At 37.8% G+C, this 21285-nt stretch overlaps 1 protein-coding gene across 9 annotated transcripts in view; it reads left to right on the forward strand.

Moving 5' to 3' along the window:
* The window catches only part of EML4 (EMAP like 4), a 154730-nt gene that overhangs the window by 110789 nt on the left and 22656 nt on the right, over positions 1–21285 (forward strand). For all 9 annotated transcript variants that reach the window (XM_027555109.1, XM_027555110.1, XM_027555104.1 and 6 more), the window contains 6 exons: positions 5280–5414; positions 5521–5656; positions 17075–17226; positions 18314–18439; positions 18524–18655; positions 19384–19451. In XM_027555109.1, coding sequence (XP_027410910.1) covers positions 5280–5414; positions 5521–5656; positions 17075–17226; positions 18314–18439; positions 18524–18655; positions 19384–19451 — 749 coding nt within the window. The remainder of the gene's footprint in view (positions 1–5279; positions 5415–5520; positions 5657–17074; positions 17227–18313; positions 18440–18523; positions 18656–19383; positions 19452–21285) is intronic.

Here is a 21285-nt window from a genome sequence, read left to right on the forward strand (position 1 = left end):
TCTAAAGGAAAAATTCAGCCTCGGGAATATGACTGACATAACTGAAAAAACATAACAGTAATACGTTTTTTGGTCTTAATTATATTTGTGGGACTACTACATAAAATGCTACAGCATTTATAGTTGCTGTGGAATAGTGTTAATCCTTTTGTGTGGAGCAGGCTATAACTTGTAAGAAAGGAATGAGGTTAGCATTGCAGCTGCATTCATATGGCTCAGAAAATAGCCTCCCTCTGACAGGCTTTCAGAGGGATCCAGAGGTACAGGATGGCTTTTAAAAGCCTATGACATATTTGCTTTACTCTTAAATAACATCACATTCCTCCTCAGTTGCTCTCCAAGTTTTGTTTTGTAAAATCTTCAAGCTTTCAACTTGTTGGATGAAAAGAGGTTATTTCTTTTAGATAGTTTTAATCTTTTGACAGAAGTAGGGTAGATTTTATTTTACTTGAATATAAGGTGTCAGGAAACCTCAAATTTTAAAAAAACATAAATGAAGATAGATTGTCTTTCAGCCATTGTTCAGAGTAGTTTTACGTTGAAACATAGGGAAGTTATACCACAGTGAAACATAAATTTTGGTCCTTTGTATTAAAGGCTGCCAGATGAAGTCTTATGGTTTTCCTCCTACTGGCCTCTCCTCGATCTCCTTTCTGGAACCTTCAGCGTATATGTTGCTGAGAGTTACATCCCATGTCTTGTACAAACACCATATGCTGCTCCGTTTGCTCCCATGGCCTTGATGTGTCCCATACCAGCTAACTCCAGCCCAGAGCAACAAGGGCAACTCTTGTTGCCTGTTGGACATCTTCATATGAATACCCCAGCCCGCAATGCATACAGATACGTACTAATCATATTTATTAGCCCCCAATCAGTTTTGCCTCTCAGTGAGTAGCATCACATTCCACTTAATTGCCCAAGCTGAAAATTCAGGCATCATTCATGACTCTTTCCCTCACTTTCACACTCAGCCAGTCAACAGGTGCTTTCAATTCTGTGTCCTTAATCTCTGTGTTAGAACTCTTTCTCCCTTTCTCTCTCTTTTTTTTTTTAATTTTTTGTAATTTTTAAATAATTTATTTTTTTGGCCACACTGCACAGCTTGGGGGATCTTAGTTCTCTGACCATGGATTGAACCCAGGGCCATGGCAGTAAAGTGCCTAATCCTAACCACTGGACCATCAGGGAAGTCCCTATAATAGAAGTCTTTCATTGCAAATGAAAGTGGTATAAACCCTAAATAAGATAATACATGTGTTGACCAAAAGACAAGTAATCAAAAATAACAGAAGCAAAAAAGAAAGTTACTCAAATGTCCATCAATAAGAGAATGGATAAGTCAGCGCTGTGGTCTTTCCCTGTAAAGGAATCCTGTAAAGCAGTTTGCATGATCAAATTGCAATGTATATACTAACATTAAATGTATCTCACAAATGTAATGATAAAATAAGCTAGACACAAAAGAATACCCTCTATATTATTCCACTTAAATAAAACAGACAAAGCTAATCTTTGCTGCTGCAAATCAGGATCATGGTTATTTCAGTGGAGGGAGAGGATGGTAACTAGAAGAGGGATCTGGGATGTTAGTAATGTTCTGTTTCTTGCTTTAGATGCTATACACAGGTGTGTTCAGTTTGTGAGAATTTATCAAACTGTGTACTTAGGATTTGTGAACTTTTCTGATTATATAGTATGAGTGAGTGAAGTCGGCAGTCGTGTCCGACTCTTTGCGACCCTGTGGACTGTAGCCTACCAGGCTTATCCGTCCATGGGATTCTCCAGGCAAGAATACTGGAGTGGGGTGCCATTGCCTTCTCCAGGGCATCTTCCTGACCCAGGGATCGAACCTGGGTCTCCCGCATTGGAGGCAGATGCTTTAACCTCTGAGCCACCAGGGATTATATAGTATACATTAATAAAAAGTTAAAATATCCTATAAAGCTACACTAAAACCCAAGTGATTTATTTTCATAGATTACTTCAGTTTATCTTGAACATCTTATCACTAGAACTATGGGTGTGTATACTTGGAAGTATTTATACCAGTGTGTGTTAGTCGCTCAGTTGTGTCCAACTCCTTGTGACCGCATGGACTATAGCCTTCCAGGTTCCTCTGTCCATGGGCTTTCCCAGGCAAGAATACTGGAGTTGGTTGCCATTTTCTTCTCCAGGGGATCTTCCTGACCCAGGGATCGAACCCGGGTCTCCTGCATTGCTGGCAGATTCTTTACTGTCTGAGCCAACAGGGAAGCCCGGGGAGTGTTTATAGTTAGCTTTATAATCCTTGATTTATAGTTAGTTTTATAATCCTTGATTAATCAGTTTCATGTAAGATCTGTTGAGTAGTTTTGTTCATGTAAAGCTAAGGACTCTTCGATCAGTCTTTTAAAGATTCTGAGTCTGGAAGAGAAATCACTAATTTTGCTTTGTTATTAACGTATTATCTTTTTCTTCCTTTTTTCCTTCCAGTTTTGTTGAAATATAATTGACATACAGGCCTGTTTAAGATGTACAGCATAATGATTTGACTTAAATTTGTCATGAAATGATTATCACAATAAATTTTGTGAACATCCATCATCTCATACAGATAGAAAATAAAAGAAATAGGAAAAAATCCTTTTCCTTGTAATGAGAATTCTCTTTACAAGTTTTGTATGTAGCATTCAGCAATGTTAATAATATTTTTTACATTACATCCTTAGTGGTGTACTTTTTATATATTTATTTTTTTATTGAAATATACTTGATTTCCAGTGTATTAGTTCTAGTATATAGCAGAGTGATTCAGTGTGTGTGTGTGTATATATATATATATATATACATACACGCACACACACATATACACAAACATATATGTATACACACACACAGGTATATATTCTTTTTCAGATTCTTTTTCCAATATAGTTATTACTAAATATTGAATATAGTTGCCTGTGCTATATAGTAGGTCCTTATTGTTTTATCTATTTAATATATAGTAGTGTATATATGTTACTCCCAAATTCCTAATTTATCCCTTTCCACTTTGGTAACCGTAAGTTTGTTTACTATTAGTCCGTTTATGTTTTGTAAATAAAATTCATTAGTATCATTTTTTTAGATTACACTTTTAAGTGATATCACATGATATTTGTCTTTCTCTGTCTGACTCTGTTGTTTTTGTTGGTTAGTCACTATATTGTGTGCGACTCTTGCAACCCCATGGACTGTAGCTCCTCTGTCTGTGGGATTTCCCAGGCAAAAATACTGAAGTGGGTTGCCATTTCCTTCTCCATGGGATCTTCCCACCCAGGGATTGAACCTGCATCTCCTGCTTGGCAGTTGGATTCTTTACCACTGAGCCACCCGGGAAGGCCCCCCCTCACTGACTTAGTATGATAATCTCTAAGCCCATCCATGTTGCTGTAAATGGTATTATTTCATTTCTTTTTATGGCTGAGTAATATTCCATTGTATTTATGTACCACATCTTCTTTATCCACTCATCTGTCAGTGAACATTTAGGTTGCCTCCATGTCTTGGCTATTGTAAATAATGCTGCAGTGAACATTAGGTGCATATATTTTTTTGAATTATGGTTTTTTCTGGATATAGGCCCAGGAGTGGGATTATATAAGATCATATGGTAGTTCTGTTTTTAGGTTTTTAAGAATCTCCATACTGTTCTCCATAGTGACTTTACCAATTTACATTCCCACTAACAGTATAGGAGGGTTCCCTTTTCTCCACCCCTTCTCCAGCATTTATTATTTATAGACTTTTTGATGATGGCCATTCTGACTGGTGTGAAGTGATACCACATTATAGTTTTGATTTGCATTTCTCTAATAATTAGCAGTATCTAACATCTTTTCTTGTGCCTTTTGGCCATCTGTATGTTTTCTTTGGAGAAAGGTCTATTTAGATCTTTTGCCCATTTTTTCATTTGTTTGTTGGATACTGAGCTATATATATATTTTGGAGATTTGTCTCTTGTTGGTTGATTTTCTCCTTTCTGTGGGTAGTCTTTTCATTTTGTTTATAGTTTCCTTTGCTGTACAAAAGCCTCTTACATTTAACTAGGTCCCTTTCTTAGGTATTTTTGGTGGAAAGCACATAAAAGCTCTCTGTGGTTTTTTGTTTGATTTTTCATTCCATAGGAATCCATAGTGACCATTCAGCCTTCAGTCTGAGGATGAATCTCTAAATCAGTAATATTTTCTTTTTTTTTTAAATTTTATTTTATTTTTAAACTTTACAATATTGTATTAGTTTTGCCAAATATCGAAATAAATCCGCCACAGGTATACCCGTGTTCCCCATCCTGAACCCTCCTCCCTCCTCCCTCCCCATACCCTCCCTCTGGGTTGTCCCAGTGCACCAGCCCCAAGTCTCCAGTATCGTGCATCGAACCTGGACTGGCGACTCGTTTCATACATGATATTATACATGTTTCAGTGCCATTCTCCCAAATCTCCCCACCCTCTCCCTCTCCCACAGAGTCCATAAGACTGATCTATACATCAGTGTCTCTTTTGCTGTCTTGTACACGGGGTTATTGTTACCATCTTTCTAAATTCCATATATATGCGTTAGTATACTGTATTGGTGTTTTTCTTTCTGGCTTACTTCACTCTGTATAATAGGTTCCAGTTTCATCCATCTCATTAGAAGTGATTCAAATGTATTCTTTTTAATGGCTGAGTAATACTCCATTGTGTATATGTACCACAGCTTTCTTATCTTGAATGAATGATCAATAGTAATAGTAAAAAAAAAAAAACGGGGGGGGGGGGTTTAAGACCAAAATGGCAGTGTCTTTAAGACAGAATTGATATTGCTCTTTCATTTGCTAGTTTTAGTGTTCTTTTCCCTGAATGTGCAAGAAATTAAAACTGTGATTTGCGTAAATGTCTTTTTAGTGCAGTTATTATATATAGATGGCATAAAAGATAATATAATAAGATAAGGACATCAAATTTAAACCATTTTATTCTAAAAATGTATTACTTAAGTTTTTCAGGAAAATAGACTTTGGAAGAAAAGGCATTTCCTTAAAAATTTTCCCTATCTTTGGGACTTCCCTGATGGTCCAGTGGTTAAGATTCTGTGTTTCCACTGCTAGGGTCACAGGTTTGATTACCTGGTCAGTGAACTGAGATCCCACATGCTACATGTGGTGTGGCCAAAAAATAAAATTCCGTGTCTTTGATTATCGGGACCTGTAATTGGTATTTAATGAAGATAAGGATATACATGCATCTAAAGCTGTATTTCTCTTTTCACAGACAACAAATGAAGTTGTTTTGGCTGTGGGGTTCCATCCAACAGATGCAAATATCATAATAACATGTGGTAAATCACATATTTTTTTCTGGACCTGGAGTGGCAATTCACTAACAAAAAAACAAGGAGTTTTTGGGGTAAGGATCAGAATGTTACAACTTCATTATAGAACTTTAATTTTGAGTAAGGATAAAGTCATCATGCCAAAGGGGAAAACTGAAAATTCTCATTGTTTCATTGTAGAAATACGAAAAACCAAAATTTGTGCAGTGTTTAGCTTTCTTGGGAAATGGAGATGTTCTTGCTGGAGACTCAGGTGGAGTCATACTCATATGGAGCAAAACTACTGTAGAGCCCACACCTGGGAAAGGGCCTAAAGGTATAGTATCTCATGTGGGATCATCCTTTTTAGTTTGCAGTGTCACTGTTGCAGTCCCATCTGCTACCCAGACCAGGGGAGAGGGAGCTGTAAGGAGACCGTATGAGAGGCACTAACATACATTTCTTTTTCTATGGTTCTTCATAACAGCCTTTTTTAAAATCAAATTATCTACTCATTTATTAAGCATATATAGCCTACATTTGGCTACCTTTCCTTCCAGGAGATTAATACAAAATAATTAGAAAAGATGATACAAATACCATGTTAAAAACTATAGAGATTGAGAGAGAAGTCACCCCAGTCTTCAGTATTTTGTAAAGCCCCCACAGAAGAAATGGTATTTAAGCTAAACCATAATGAATGTAGAACACTACAGAAGATAGGGAACCTTAATCCCAGTTACGGATCAGTGTACATTAAGGGAGGAAAATGGTTATGACTGTGACGCAGCCAGAATGGTGTGAATAACTTTGTCATGTGTTAACAGAAACAAGAAATAGCCAGCATGAAGGAATGACACTTCCAGGATAGTGTGAATGAATTTGTCATGTGTGAACAAACAAGAGATAGCCAGCATGAAGGAAATACTGTTTTAAAAAATAGCAGTGTTTTGCAGTTGCTCTTATCAATTTAAACTAATATATACTGAGCCCTTGAAAATTCAAATAGAGATTAAAGATACAGATTTTTTTGAGTTACCCACAATAATCCTTAAACCTGATTGAGTTCACCATGGAAGATAGAAGAGCTATGAGGCCAAGGATACTTTGTCCCACAGTTAGATGACCAGAAAAGAGCCTGCAAGGATTGCAGATTTTTTAAAAAGAAGTTAGTAAGATAGAACTTCTTATTTAGTGCTCCTGAACAAAGAAGAGGAGAACGTTCCCAGGAGTATCAGGAAGGAGGTCTATAGGAAGGTCAAGAAGAATAAGAACCAAGAAAAGACCATTAGAAGTTCACAATTTCAATAGAAAAATTAAGGCTGTAGAACAGCTGAGTGTAGAATAGCCAGTTTTTAAATGGAGACTTTTGAGAATCCCAATTGAAAATGGAATGAAAAGTAGAGTTACTCAAATCAATAGTCTTTTTAAGGTTGACTAAACCTGAAAGTAAAATGAGTATTGTGGTGGAAAAAAGATGAAAACTCTTAAGAGAGATGGGAATAACTGGATTGGACATCAGAAGAAAGATTATCCTTCAAAAAGAGTGATACTGTACATTTATTCTGAAACTGGAGCTTTGGAAAACTAGTATCTTACGTGGCTAAATGATAGAGGTCATGCAGAATTAACATTGCTCTCTGTTAAAAGCTTGAAGTTATTTTTAAATGGGTAATATAAGAATAGTATACATCATGTAATACAGTATACAGTAGTGTACATATACTACTGGAACTAGCAAACAGTAGTATACATCATGGAATCAGACTCCATCACTTCAGAATTCTACTTGTTGGAGTTGGGATCCAGCTGAAACCTTAGACCTGCCTGTGGATATTAGATTTATTAAAATACTAAAACTGAAGACCTGCAAAATTTAGCGGTATCATTTTCTAAATAGTCATTAAAATTGTCCTTATCCACTTAAAAAAGGATGGGCCCAAGGACCTTTTCCTTTCTTTTTTTTTTTTTAATTTTTGAAAATTTTTATTGAAGAATAGTTGATTTACAATGTTGTTTTGGTTTCAGGTGGATTGCAAAGTAAATCAGTTATAGGTATACTTATATACACTCTTTTTTAGATTCTTTCCTTAGAGAGGCCATTACAGAGTACTGAGTGGAGTTCCCTGTGCTATACAGTACGTGCTTTTTAGTTACCTGTTTTATATATAGTAGTATGTATGTGTTAGTCCCAGTCTCCCAATTTAATCCCTTCTCCTTCTTACCCCCTCAAATCAGTTCAGTTGCTCAGTCGTGTCCTACTCTTTGCGACCCCACGGACCACAGCACACCAAACCTTTCTGTTCATCACTAACTCTCGGAGTTTACCCAGACTCGTGTCTATTGAGTCGGTGATGCCATCCAACCATCTCATCCTATGTCATCCCCTTCTTCTCCTGCCCTCAATCTTTCCCAGCATCAGGGTCTTTTCAAATGAGTCAGCTCTTCACATCAGGTGGCCAAAGTATTAGAGTTTGAGCTTCAACATCAGTCCTTCCAGTGAACATTCAGGACTGATTTCCTTTAGGATGGACTGGTTGGATCTCCTTGCAGTCCAGGGGACTCTCGAGAGTCTTCTCCAACACCACAGTTCAAAAGCATCAGTTCTTCGGCACTCAGCTTTCTTTATAGTCCGACTCACACCCATACGTGACTACTGGAAAAAACATAGCTTTGACTAGATGGACCTTTGTTGGTCAAGTAATGTCTCTGCTTTTTAATATGCTATCTAGGTTGGTCATAACTTTCCTTCCAAGGAATAAGTGTCTTTTAACTTCATGGCTGCAATCACCATCTGCAGTGATTTTGGAGCCCAAAAAAATAAAGTCTGATGCTGTTTCCACTGTTTCCCATCTATTTCCCATGAAGTGATTCATTTTCTGAATGTTGAGCTTTAAGCCAACTTTTTCACTCTCCTCCTTTACTTTCATCAAGAGACTCTTTAGTTACTCTTCACTTTCTGCCATAACGGTGGTGTCATCTGCATATCTGAGGTTATTGAGATTTCTCCCAGCAATCTTGATTCCAGCTTGTGCTTCTTCCAGCCCCACGTTTCTCATGATGTACTCTGCATATAAGTTAAATAAGCAGGGTGACAATATACAGCCTTGACATACTCCTTTCCCAATTTGGAACCAGTCTGTTTGTTGTCCCACGTCCAGTTCTAACTGTTGCTTCCTGACCTGCATATAGGTTTCTCAAGAGGCAGGTCAGGTGATCTGGTATTCCCATCTCTTTCAGAATTTTCCACAGTTTATTGTGATCCACACAGTCAAAGGCTTCGGCATAGTCAGTAAAGCAGAAATAGATGTGTTTCTGGAATTCTCTTGCTTTTTCGATGATCCAGCAGATATTAGCAATTTGAACTCTGGTTCCTCTGCCTTTTCTAAAACCAGCTTGAGCATCTGTAAGTTCACTATTCATATATTGCTAAAGCCTGGTTTGGAGAATTTTGAGCATTACTTTACTAGCGTGTGACATGAGTGCAATTGTGTGGTAGTTTGAGCATTCTTTGGCATTGCCTTTCTTTGGGATTGGAATGAAAACTGACCTTTTCCAGTCCTGTGGCCGCTGCTGAGTTTTCCAAATTTGCTGGCATGTTGAGGGCAGCACTTTCACAGCATCATCTTTCAGGATTTGAAATAGCTCTACTGGAATTCCATCACCTCCACTAGCTTTGTTCATAGTGATGTTTTCTAAGGCCCACTTGACTTCACATTCCAGGATGTCTGGCTCTAGGTCAGTGATCACACCATCGTGATTATCTGGGTTGTGGAAATCTTTTTTGTACAGTTCTGTGTATTCTTGCCACCTCTTCTTAGTATCTTCTGCTTCTGTTAGATCCATACCATTTCTGCCCTTTATTGAGCCCATCTTTGCATGAAATGTTCCCTTGGTATCTCTAATTTTCTTGAAGAGATCTCTCGTCTTTCCCATTCTGTTGTTTTCCTCTATTTGCAGTAATCAGTGAGGAAGGCGTTCTTATCGCTCCTTGCTATTCTTACCCCTTAGCAGCCGTCAGTTTGTTTTCTGCATCCATAACTCTATTCTGTGTGTAGATAAGTTATTTTATACCTTTTTGTAGATTCCACATATAAGCGATGCAATATGATATTTGCCAAGTACCTTAACAGCTGTTGGATAACATAGTTATTTGTAATATAGAAAGATAGTCCCGATTACTACATTTGTGGTACATTTTCTCCCTTTCTCATCTCCTTTTCCCAACATAGCAACAGACTACAGGATTCATTCTCCCCTGGACTGAGTCTGGAGGTATCTGTGAGAGCATTGTGCATGGCTATATGGTAAAATGGGAGCAGAAAGAAAAAAAGAATAAATTCATAGCTAGTCTCTTTCTTCTTTTTCTTTTTCTCACTACACCTCCTGTTCCCACCCCCAGTAGTGGGCCTTGGAATTCATTCAGCATTACCTCAAATTAATTTTCCTCAAAAATACAGATATATTTTATTCTCAAGTCTCATTTGTGCTCTAATATAAGGTCCACTTTGCCCTTTTCTGTGGTACATGAAGAAATCAGAGGAAAGGCATTGAAAATAGCCTTTTTTCACATACACACTAATATATATAAAATAGATAATCAACAACACCCTATTGTATAGCCCAGGGAACTCTATTCAGTATTCTGTAATAACCTTTACAGGAAAAGAATCTGTAAAAGAATGGATATTGTGTAACTGAATCACTTTGCTTTACACCTGAAACTAACACAACATTTTCTATCAACTATACTCCAAAATAAAAATTAAATTGAAAAAAATAGCATTTATTCAACCCTATGTATCCTTACTGTTTAAGGACAATAAAACTGAAACAGTATCCATAGAACCATATAGAATACTTCCTTCAAGGTAGAAGGTTATGAGAGAAAATTAGAGAACTTGTTCTAAAGTCAGTGGATTGGAAGTAGAGAGAGATTCTTTATTAGTAGCAGTAGGTCTGTGGGGTCGCACAGAGTCAGACACAACTGAAGCAACTTAGCAGCAGCAGCAGCAGCAGCAGGAGAGAAAAAAAAAATAAGCCTGTCAGTTTCTGAGCTCCACAAACAAAAAGGAGAGGGAGAAAGAAAAAGGAGGTTATGCGGAACCAGCCTGAGGTTCCTGAGACATTTCCCCCGAGGATTTGTTTTTTTATATTTGTGACATTACTGTCTTCCACTTCACACCCCTTTTCCATGTGTGAAAGTGAAAGTTGCTCAGTCATGTCCAACTCTTTGCGACCCCATGGACATTCTCCAGACCAGAATACTGTGGTGGATAGCCGTTCCCTTCTCCAAGGGATCTTTCCAACCCAGGGATCAAACCCAGGTCTCCCGCATTGCAGGCGGATTCTTTACCAGCTGAGCCATAAGGGAAGCCCTTTCCATACATAAAAACCAACAGTTGAAGACATCTATTAATTAGCTGAGAGCCTTCAGAGCTAGCAGTTGAAATGAGTTCTCTCATTTCAGTTTGATGATCTTCCACCATCATCCTTAGTGCGAGCAAGTGACCATATGTGCAGTTGAGGCATCATGGCAGATAGACAGTAAATTCGTTCCAGTACTGGAACCTGGCGAGCGCTGTAGCCATTGCTACAAAGTAGATCACCAGTTATTATGAAAGGAGATAACTCAAGAACAGTCAGATGGAAAAGGTGATTAGGACAAGGCCTGGGGAAAGGACCTGTCCAGAACCTCCATGCCCTCTCCGGAAATAACACTCTCTCCAGTCTCCATGTGTTCACTGACCCAGAAGCTCTGGATTGAGGATCCTTAAGAAAAAAGAGAGAAGAGTAGTATTATCAGTAATCCTCCCCACTCTCTTTTCTTTTTCTTCCTACTCTCTTCTCTTTCCTAGGCATACATTTTCAGTATCGGGAATGTCAGGAGCGGTATTATATTATCAAAATATTATCAAAACCATGACTTAAATTGTTGACATACATTACCCTACCTCTCTGAGTAGTTTGGATATAAATGCACCCTTCATTGGCCTTAGTGTGCAAGGGCTGGTAAAGGTTCCAAATTGTTATTATTTTCGTTTTTGTCTGAAAAACTGGTGCCTTACCCTTTGTGCAGAGAAAATCTGCGTAGGCATAAACAGAAAACAGAAAATCTAATCTTGTAAGCTGCTGGGCACATGAAATTTGCTATGTGACTGACCCTATTATGGGCGAACTTCCTGAGAATTTGGTTTCTTCCTTTATATATGGAGTTTTCCATTATGTAAGTAAGGCTGGAAAGGATTTGGTGAGTTTAGTAAAATAAATGTGTAAGAGTGGATTGGAACAGACATTCATAGTTTCCATTTCTAAATTCTTGCCCCAAATTTTAATAGATTGATCCAGTTTACATATTCCCTGATAAGATATTTCTGTACCCATGGCAGTCTTTATCAACCAAAATTTCAATATACTGTCATAATTGCATCTAATAAAGGGACATTTGGGAATTGCAGAAGTATAATTTCACAGCTAATTCTTTTATTTTAGTGAATAGGAGACAAACAAAAACTGTGTTTTATGCCTCATAAGGAGCTCTCTTGCTTCCAAACCACTTTTTCCTTATCTTAAATGTAAATAAAGGGGAATTTTCGAAGTAATTAGTATTTTCTGTTTCCTGTTTTTCCAGTTTTATAATATTTTCATATATAACCTTGTCTAGCTTAATATATATAGTTTTTAATATGTAACCTTGTCTATAATGACTTGATACTTGGATGTACTGCAGAATGATTACCGAAATAAGTTTACATGCATCACCTCACAGTTACAATTTTTTTTTCTTGGGATGAGAACTTCTAAGATCTGCTCCCTTCAGTTCAGTTCAGTCACTCAGTCGTGTCCGACTCTTTGCCACCCCATGAATTGCAGCACGCCAGGCCTCCCTGTCCATCACCAACTCTCAGAGTTCACTCAAACTCATGTCCATCGAGTCAGTGATGCCATCCAACCATCTCATCCTCTGTCGTCCCCTTCTCCTCCTGCCCCAAATCCCTCCCAGCATCAGAGTCTTTTCCAATGAGTCAATTCTTCGCATGAGGTGGCCAAAGTACTGGAGTTTCAGCTTTAGCATCATTCCTTCCAAAGAACACCCCGGACTGATCTTCTTCAAAATGGACCGGTTGGATCTCCTTGCAGTCCAAGGGACTCTTAAGAGTCTCCTCCAACACCACAGTTCAAAAGCATCAATTCTTCGGCGCTCGGCTTTCTTCACAGTCCAACTTTTACTTCCATACATGACCACAGGAAAAACCATAGCCTTGACTAGATGGACCTTTGTTGGCAAAGTAATGTCTCTGCTTTTGCATATGCTATCTAGGTTGGTCAGAACTTTCCTTCCAAGGAGTGCTCCCTTAGCAACTTTCAAATATACATTATAGTATATAGTCCCCATGCTCTGCATTAAATTTCACAGTTGATACCTTTTGACTGCCTTCACACATTTCTTCTACCCCCACCCCCACCTCTGACCACCACCAGTCTGTTCTCTCTCTGTGAATTCTTTTTTTTCTTAGATTCTACATGTAAGTGAGATCTCATAGTATTTGTCTTTCTCTGACTCCTTACACTTAGCTTAATGTCCTCAAGATCCATTCATGTTGCATATGGCAGGATTTCTATCTTTTTAATCCATTGTGTGTACACCACGTCTTCTGTATCCATTCATCCATCTGTGGACACTTACGTTGTTTCAGTATTTTCTGTTTCTTACGTGGGTACAAGGTATTTGTTGTTTCCTATATATATGAAATAGTTCAGAGTTTTTCTTTTATGAAAAAATTTCAGCATTCTTTAAGTTGAGGGGGAGGTTGAAAGTATCTGTACCCCCCTTAAAATGTTCATTATTCTTAAATCTTTACCAAGTTCCTTAAAGGAACTTAGAAACACCATTTCACCAAATAGCAACATGTGTACATTTGCACGTTGCTGAGAATATAACGGGATTCCCAGGTGGGTCAGTGGTAAAGAGTCTGCCTGCCAGTGCAGATGTGGGTTCAGTCCCTGGGTCGAGAAGATCCCCTCAAGAAATAGATCAGATCAGTCGCTCAGTCATGTCCGACTCTTTGCTACCCCATGAATCGCAGCACGCCAGGCCTCCGTGTCCATCACCAACTCCCAGAGTTCACTCAGACTCACTTCCCATCGAGTCAGTGATGCCATCCAGCCATCTCATCCTCTGTCGTCCCCTTCTCCTCTTGCCCCCAATCCCTCCCAGCATCAGAGTCTTTTCCAGTGAGTCAGTTCTTCGCATGAGGTGGCCAAAGTACTGGAGTTTCAGCTTTAGCATCATTCCTTCCAGAGAACACCCAGGGCTGATCTCTTTCAGAATGGACTGGTTGGATCTCCTTGCAGTCCAAGGGACTCTCAAGAGTGTTCTCCAACACCACAGTTCAAAAGCATCAGTTCTTTGGTGCTCGGCCTTCTTCATAGTCCAACTCTCATATCCATACATGACCACAGGAAAAACCTTAGCCTTGACTAGACGGACCTTTGTTGGCAAAGTAATGTCTCTGCTATGACCTTCTCCAGTTGACTTCTCCTATGAATTCTCCAACCCAACTCCAGTATTCTTGCCTGGGAAATCCCATGGACCAGAGGAGGCTGGTGATCTACAGTCCATGGGATCACAAAGAGTTGGACATGACTTAGTACACACACAAGAATATAACATAAATTTCAGAGTCTCCCTGACATTTGATTCTGTACTTAAACAGGCACAGAAAGCCCTCCAAACAGTCTTTATTTGGCAGTCTAGATAAACTTGCTTTTTATGGAAACCTTGTTTCTGTTAGAGTTGAGAATAAAGGGGGGATTTGCAGTTAAGCTTGGATAGACTTGGCCATGATTATGCCTGGAGGTACAGTAGGTTTTTAAATACAAGGATAATTATTTTTCTTGGCAGGTATTTCAAACATTATTTGGCTTAAATTAGAATGTCAGAAATATAGGCCCATGAGAAGGAAATCTTAGGCTATAAATTACTTTGTAGGTAAATACTATCTAAAGTAGAGTATTTTTATTCTTGATGAAGCATTTGTTCTTCAGTTTCTCCATTTTCTATGATTCTGTCTTTCTAGGAAGATCTTAAGTGTTTAACAAGGTATTTGTTATGTTTAGAAGTAGGGAAGACTGAATTAAAAATAGAAAAGCTGTATTTCACTTCCTTCTGATGGAGAGTTGTAAAACACACCCCTGCATTTTATAATTTCTTACATGGTACTCTCAGACTGCTTTTGTTAATTTGACCATGCGTGAGAAAAATAAGCTCACGCTCCCTCTCACCCCTCACCCCCAACTTTTAACTGCCCAAATAAAGCCAGCAATACTCTCAGAAAGTTCACATCTCTCAGATGTTCTTTCTTTCTTGATCACATCAGGGCCATGATAGATAATTGGCTGGATATCCTACTGGACACAGTTGTGTTGTTCAGTGTTTAAAGTATTTTTAGGTGATGAATGTTGATGTGAGCCGAGGCAGTTGACCTGAATAGCAAGTTTGTTGGAGCTCTGCTCCCAGCTCTGCTGAATCAGGAAAGGTCTACTCCAAAGCTTGCAGGCCCTTTCCTTTCCCCTTGCCAGAGATACCTATCTATTAAGTTATTTATGCCACTAGCTGCCTCACACTGAGAAATACTGAGAGTCAACTATAGCATAATTTTTTTTAAGATACCAAAGCCCTACACATTTTAGTTAATATTAACAATATAATGACAGCTCAAATGGTAAATGAGCAATCTCAGTTAACATCTTCTCTGAGATGATACTTCACATACCATAAAATTTTATCATTTTAAAATGTACAATTCAGTGATGTTTAATATATTCAGAGTTGTGTAATTATCACCGCTGTCTTAACTTCAAAATATTTTTATCACCTCAAAATGAAACACTGTGCCCGTTAGCAGTCCCTTCCCATTCCTCTCTCTCCTCAGTCACTAGCAACCGCTTGCCTTCTTTGGATTTGCCTGTCGGACAGTTCATGTAAATGGAATCATAAAATATTTTGTCTTTTGTGAACAGCTTCTTTGAGTTGCATCTTAATGTTTTTAGGTTCATCCATGTTATTTCATGTATTAGTACCTTATTCCTTTTTGTCACTGAATAATACCACATTTTGTTTTTCCGTTTGTCAGCTGATGAGCAATTTTATTAGAAAATGAACAGTTTTTTTCCAGTTTGTTGAGGTATAATTGACACATAACTTTGTATAAGGTATACAATAAGTTGATTTGCTATATGTTTATCTTGCAAAATGATTGCCACAATAAGTTAACATCCATCACTTCACATAGTTAGAGATTTTTCTCTTGTGCTGAGAACTTTTAAGATGTACTGTCTTAGCATCTTCAAATATATGATACTCTATTGTTAACTGTAGTCACCATATTATACATTAAATTCTCAGAACTTATAGCTGGAACTTTGTACCTTTAACCACCTTCATCCATTTCCCCCACTGAATAGTTTTTAAATTTAATTTCTCCCCCCCCAAGGGGAATCTAAGGTGTATTTTATTGACTGACTGGTCATGTTTAAACCAGGCTCTACCTGGTCATTATGAACCTAGTAATTAGTCTGCAAGATACCATCTTCCAAAAAGCTTTTACTGTGTTTTTTTTTTCTTTTAAACAGAGTATTTAAAATAAATTTTGTTTTGCACATTGCATACAAGCTGCCCCTGCTTTCTATTTATTCATTTATTTTAAATTTTTTTAATTGGAGGATACTTGCTTTACAATGTTGTGTTGGCTTCTGCCGTACAACATCATGAATCAGCAATAAGTATACATTTATCTCTTCCCTCTTGAGCCTCCCTCCCAGCCCATGCCCCTTCTTACCCCCTAGGTCATCACAGAGCAGCAGGCTGAGCTCCCTTATCTCTGGGAAGAGCTTCTCTGAGTAAGGCATCATGAATACCAAGGAAAAGGGCTTGAGTACCAAACTCTGTTATCTTCACTCTTAAGAAAGAGGCTTTGATTATATTTTTATGCCTGCCTTGTTCCTTCCTGGGTACTTGTGAAAGTGCTGAGAGCGTACCAGAAACCTGGGTCATCGTTCAGCTTTCACACTGGTATAGCTGTCAGTTTTTAAAATACTTCTCTGCTTGGTCAAAAGCCACTGCTCCAAGCCACCAGTGCCTCTTCTGCCCCACACCTTCCCCAGTATCTCAGCAAATAAAAGGGGTTATCCTTGGCAGAGCAGAAGGCCTGTGGGTCAGCAGTGGTTAAATGTTAAACATTATGCCTGTTGCCCCAGGAGGAAGTGAAGGCTCTTTTGCAAACTTAAAGGAACACTGAATATAAGAGACTTGAGTTCCTGTCGCAGCTTTGTCACTAGCTAACCATGTGGTATTGGTTAAGCCAGTTCTATACCTATGTGCTTAGTTATAAAATTAGAGGAGTAATATCTACCTTAACTGTTGAATGAGATGATTGTAAGAGATAGTAAAGTTCTGAGGCTAATATATCCCCTCTTGTCTGTGGAATTGTCACTACTTTAGCCTACCTTTTTGTAAGAATATATTTTGAATTATTTTCAGAGTAACTAAATATTGGCATGAATGCCAAATATTGTATTAAGCTTTGATATCTGCCTTGCAGAAAAATTGGCTGGAAATAGATTTTTGATCGTTGAGTCATGAGAACTTTTGATTATTTACTCTAGTTCTGCTAAAGTTTTTTCCCAAAAAGACACTAAAATCTGATGGAAAATGTTATGACTAGTGTTTCTGTTTTACCCCTCATTATGTTAGGTGTTTATCAGATCAGCAAACAAATCAAAGCTCATGATGGCAGTGTGTTCACACTTTGTCAGATGAGAAATGGGATGTTATTAACTGGAGGTGGGAAAGACAGAAAAATAATTCTGTGGGATCATGATCTGAATCCTGAAAGAGAAATAGAGGTAAGGATGAAAATAGAACATAAACATTTTAAAATGTTAAACCCTCTATAAACTCATGTCTTTTGTCCCACATTAAGATAACTTACACTTTTCTGGAAAATTTGGAATACATTCTTGTCATTTCATTCCCTTGAAATAAACCAGGAAAAAAAGGACTATTCACTAAGCCAAATAATTTGAAAGAATAAGAAAAATGGGCAGAATAGTTAACTTGCTTACTTATTTCTGACATTATTTTTTAGTGACCCCAAAATAACCACATAACCATATAAACTAAAATTTGCCAGACATTTATCAAATATTATATTCTACTCCATGGTATACAAGATGACCAGCTTAATTTTAAAACTCAAAAATAATCTTTTAAATGATGGGCTTAATAATAATTGCTGATTATATCTCTGTATATGTCAGCTTCATGGTATAAATGAAGTATATGCATAAAACCTAACAGGTTTTATGTGTTCAGTGAAAGTTGAATTGAGATCTCAAGAAATGAAATGGTTTAGAATAGTGTTTTAGATCACTGATTGTCAGAGCAAAGGCAAATCTCACAGTTCAATAATGCTTCTATTTGTTGGTAACTTTAACTTTGAATTTACTCTCAGCTTTTTCCATTTATAACATGCTTTGCAGACAAAATCTCTTAAAAAGAGAATTCTGACGTACTGCTCTTGGATTTTATTTCCAAGAAGATATATCCCCGTATTATAGATAAAGAAATTTGTCTCAGCCTAAATGGCTTACCCAAAATAATATAACCAATAAGTAACAAAATCAAGCCACAGTCTTCATGTAGTCTCTCAGAACTTATTCCTTTATCCCTTACTCATAATCCTTAACTCTTGAAATCATATAAAATGTGAATTTAAAATTGAAGCAAAGAATGTTGATAATCCATTATAACTTCTGTGTATAAAATATAAATGTCTGAATAAATAATTTATTAACATAAAATTACCTTGTACTTTCAAATTTTAAATTCTGTCATTTATTACCACATAATTGTGTACAGCTATAACTTCAGTCTTCAGGTTGATTAATGCATTGAATTATGTGTATGGTGACTTTATAAATTATTTTTTAGGTTCCTGATCAGTATGGAACAATCAGAGCTGTAGCAGAAGGAAAGGCAGATCAATTTTTGGTCGGCACATCACGAAACTTTATTTTACGAGGAACATTTAATGATGGCTTCCAAATAGAAGTACAGGTAAGCTGTCTGATTTTAACCATTAACTGAATATTTTGATGATACCCTTTATTTCTTATAACTATGGGTATGTTTCTTTTTCAGGGTCATACAGATGAGCTTTGGGGTCTTGCCACACATCCCTTCAAAGACTTGCTCTTGACTTGTGCTCAGGACAGACAGGTGTGCATGTGGAACTCAGTAGAACACAGACTGGAATGGACCAGGCTTCTAGATGTGAGTAAAGCAAAATGTGATTATAATTTTCCCACAGAAACTCCCCAAACTGGCAGTTGGTAGCAGCAAAGCAAAAAGGACTCAGTATTGGTTAAAACCAAGTTTATTGCTATAGTTCAGTAAAGAGGAAGGGATAAGGGGGAGAGTGTTTAGTTACAAAGTACATCATGAACCCACTCCAAAGAAGCAAGTTAACAGGATAGAAGCTCAACTTTTCTGTCAGGTTCAGTAGTAAAAATCAAGAATATTTCACATCTTTATGGAGCGTTAATTGTTACAGAAATGTTTGGGCCGCTGGTGGTGGGGCAGTTGGGTTCAGTAAGTACTGCTCACTAACGGATCTACTGTCTTCTTTTTGAGTTGGTCTCTTACTGTATTTTCTCCCTCCCCCACCCAGATATTCACCTTTTCTAGCCTAAAAGGTGTATACACGTTCTTTGCAGACTCTAAAGAACTGTACAAATGTTTGTTGTTACCTTATTATTGTTCCACTGCCTAGCTGCAAACTGGTGGTCCTTTCCCCTTACCACTCTGCCAGCATGTCCCCTTCCTGCTCTGAAATTCTTTTTCCTCTTATGTCCATGTGGTATTCCCATTGGCTGTAGTAAAGTTGATTGAGATTCCATGTTTATGTGAAACAAGTTATTTTCAAATGTTTTGCCACTCTTCCCATAGATCTAGGGAGACTTTCTCATGTACTCCCCAACAGCTGTCTGTCTCTCTTCTAGGAACCAGGACACTGTGCAGATTTTCATCCAAGTGGCACAGTGGTGGCCATAGGAACGCACTCAGGCAGGTAGGGTCTTTAAGGGAAATGTGAGCTGAGTAACCTTAAGTGGTGGGATGTTTAACCATTATTCAGGAATGTTCTCTATCTGATCTGGAGAATTGATCTTTTAAGTGGCACAGTTTTATACGTTTTGCTCTTTTCTGTTATGTATACTCATTTAATCACTCAGTAATTTTTTGTTAAGGACCTACCATTTGTTAGACCCAATTGTGAGGGTTCAGGCTATATCACAGTACAAAGCAAAAATCCCTGCCCCCATGGAGTTCACACTTTAATGTGTGTCAGGGGTGGCGGCAGAATAAAAAAAGAAGCCTTAACTAATTACGTTAGTTATTAACTAATTAAGTTAGAAAAATGAAGAGCTATGATGGGGGAGGGTTGAACATAGTAAGAGGGATCTGGAAGGGTACAGTTACAAAATGATATCCTGATAGGGAGGTCAGGATAGGCTTCACTAAGGAAGGAGGCAGTTCAGCAAACTTGACCCTCTCTTGTGACATTTTCTGTGGTATCAGAAAACTTCTGTCCTCGTTATCTTTAAAAAGGGAAGGAAATCGAATCTGAAATAACCCAGTTGAGCTTTTGTTTGAGCTATAGCTTTTTCCCTTCTTGAATGCTGCACAGGTAAATAATAAAGGTATGTTTCTTGAAATTGTTATTAATTACTTATCTTTGCAGACCTTATATAGTACCTTTCCAAGACTATTAAGTAATACATATTTATTATCTATATTTTTTAATTGTCCTTTTTATTGCCTCTGCTAGTAAGTAGCCCTCATCACAAATAGCTTATTTTTTAAAGAGGCAGAGGAAAAATATAAAGTCAGTTTTCAAAAGTTAAACCCATTAAAAATGTGGCATGCTGATTTCTAATAAGGTGAAAGTATTGTGAACACACATAATTATTTTTATGACTGTAACAAATATTTCAAATCATCCAGTTTATTCCAGTACAGTCACTCAGTAGTGTCCAACTCTTTGTGTCCCCATGGACTGCAGCACGCCAGGCTTCCCTGTCCATCACCAACTCTCAGAGCTTATTCAAACTCGCATCCATCGAGTCAGTGATGCCATCCAACCATCTCATCCTCTGTCGTCCCCTTTTCCTCCCACCTTCAATCTTTGCCAGCATCAGGGTCTTTTCTAATGAGTCAGTTCTTCCTATCAGGTGGCCAAAGTATTGGAGCATCAGCTTCAGCATCAGTCCTTCCAGTGAATATTCAGGACTGATTTCCTTTAGGATGGACTGGTTGGATCTCCTTGCAGTCCAAGAGATGGACTCTTAAGAGTCTTCTCCAACACCACAGTTCAAAAGTATCAATTCTTCGGCACTCAGCTTTCTTTATAGTCCAACTCTCACATCCATACATGACTACTGGAAAAACCATAGCTTTGACTAGATGGTTTATTTAATTCCACTTTACTTAATTCTAACTAAATTTAGCCGTTCAGAGTTTTTTTTTTTTTTAATCAAGTTTTCCCCTTTGGCTGTTAGATACAAACCTAATACCTCTGGAAAATCAAAACATTTTCAAAATCCTCATTTATAGTGCTCAGAATCATGGAAGAACAGGTCTTTAAGGTAAAGATAAACTTTGAAGTGTGGGTATGTAATTAGAGATGTTATTTGAGTGGTTCTGAAATAGTGGAGTTTTAGAATTAGGCTGCTTGGGAGCGTAATTGGTGATAACTTGGAAATATAGATGGCTTTCCTATCTCAGATTTCCTCAAAATACATGTCAGTAATAGATTGTTGCTTGGACTAAACAGGCATATGTCAGGCCACTTTGTAGAATCTGAAGGAATTTATTTTCTGTTTTACAAAAAATGTATGTCTTGA

Source organism: Bos indicus x Bos taurus, chromosome 11, assembly GCF_003369695.1.
Source record: "Bos indicus x Bos taurus breed Angus x Brahman F1 hybrid chromosome 11, Bos_hybrid_MaternalHap_v2.0, whole genome shotgun sequence".
NCBI lineage: Eukaryota > Metazoa > Chordata > Mammalia > Artiodactyla > Bovidae > Bos > Bos indicus x Bos taurus.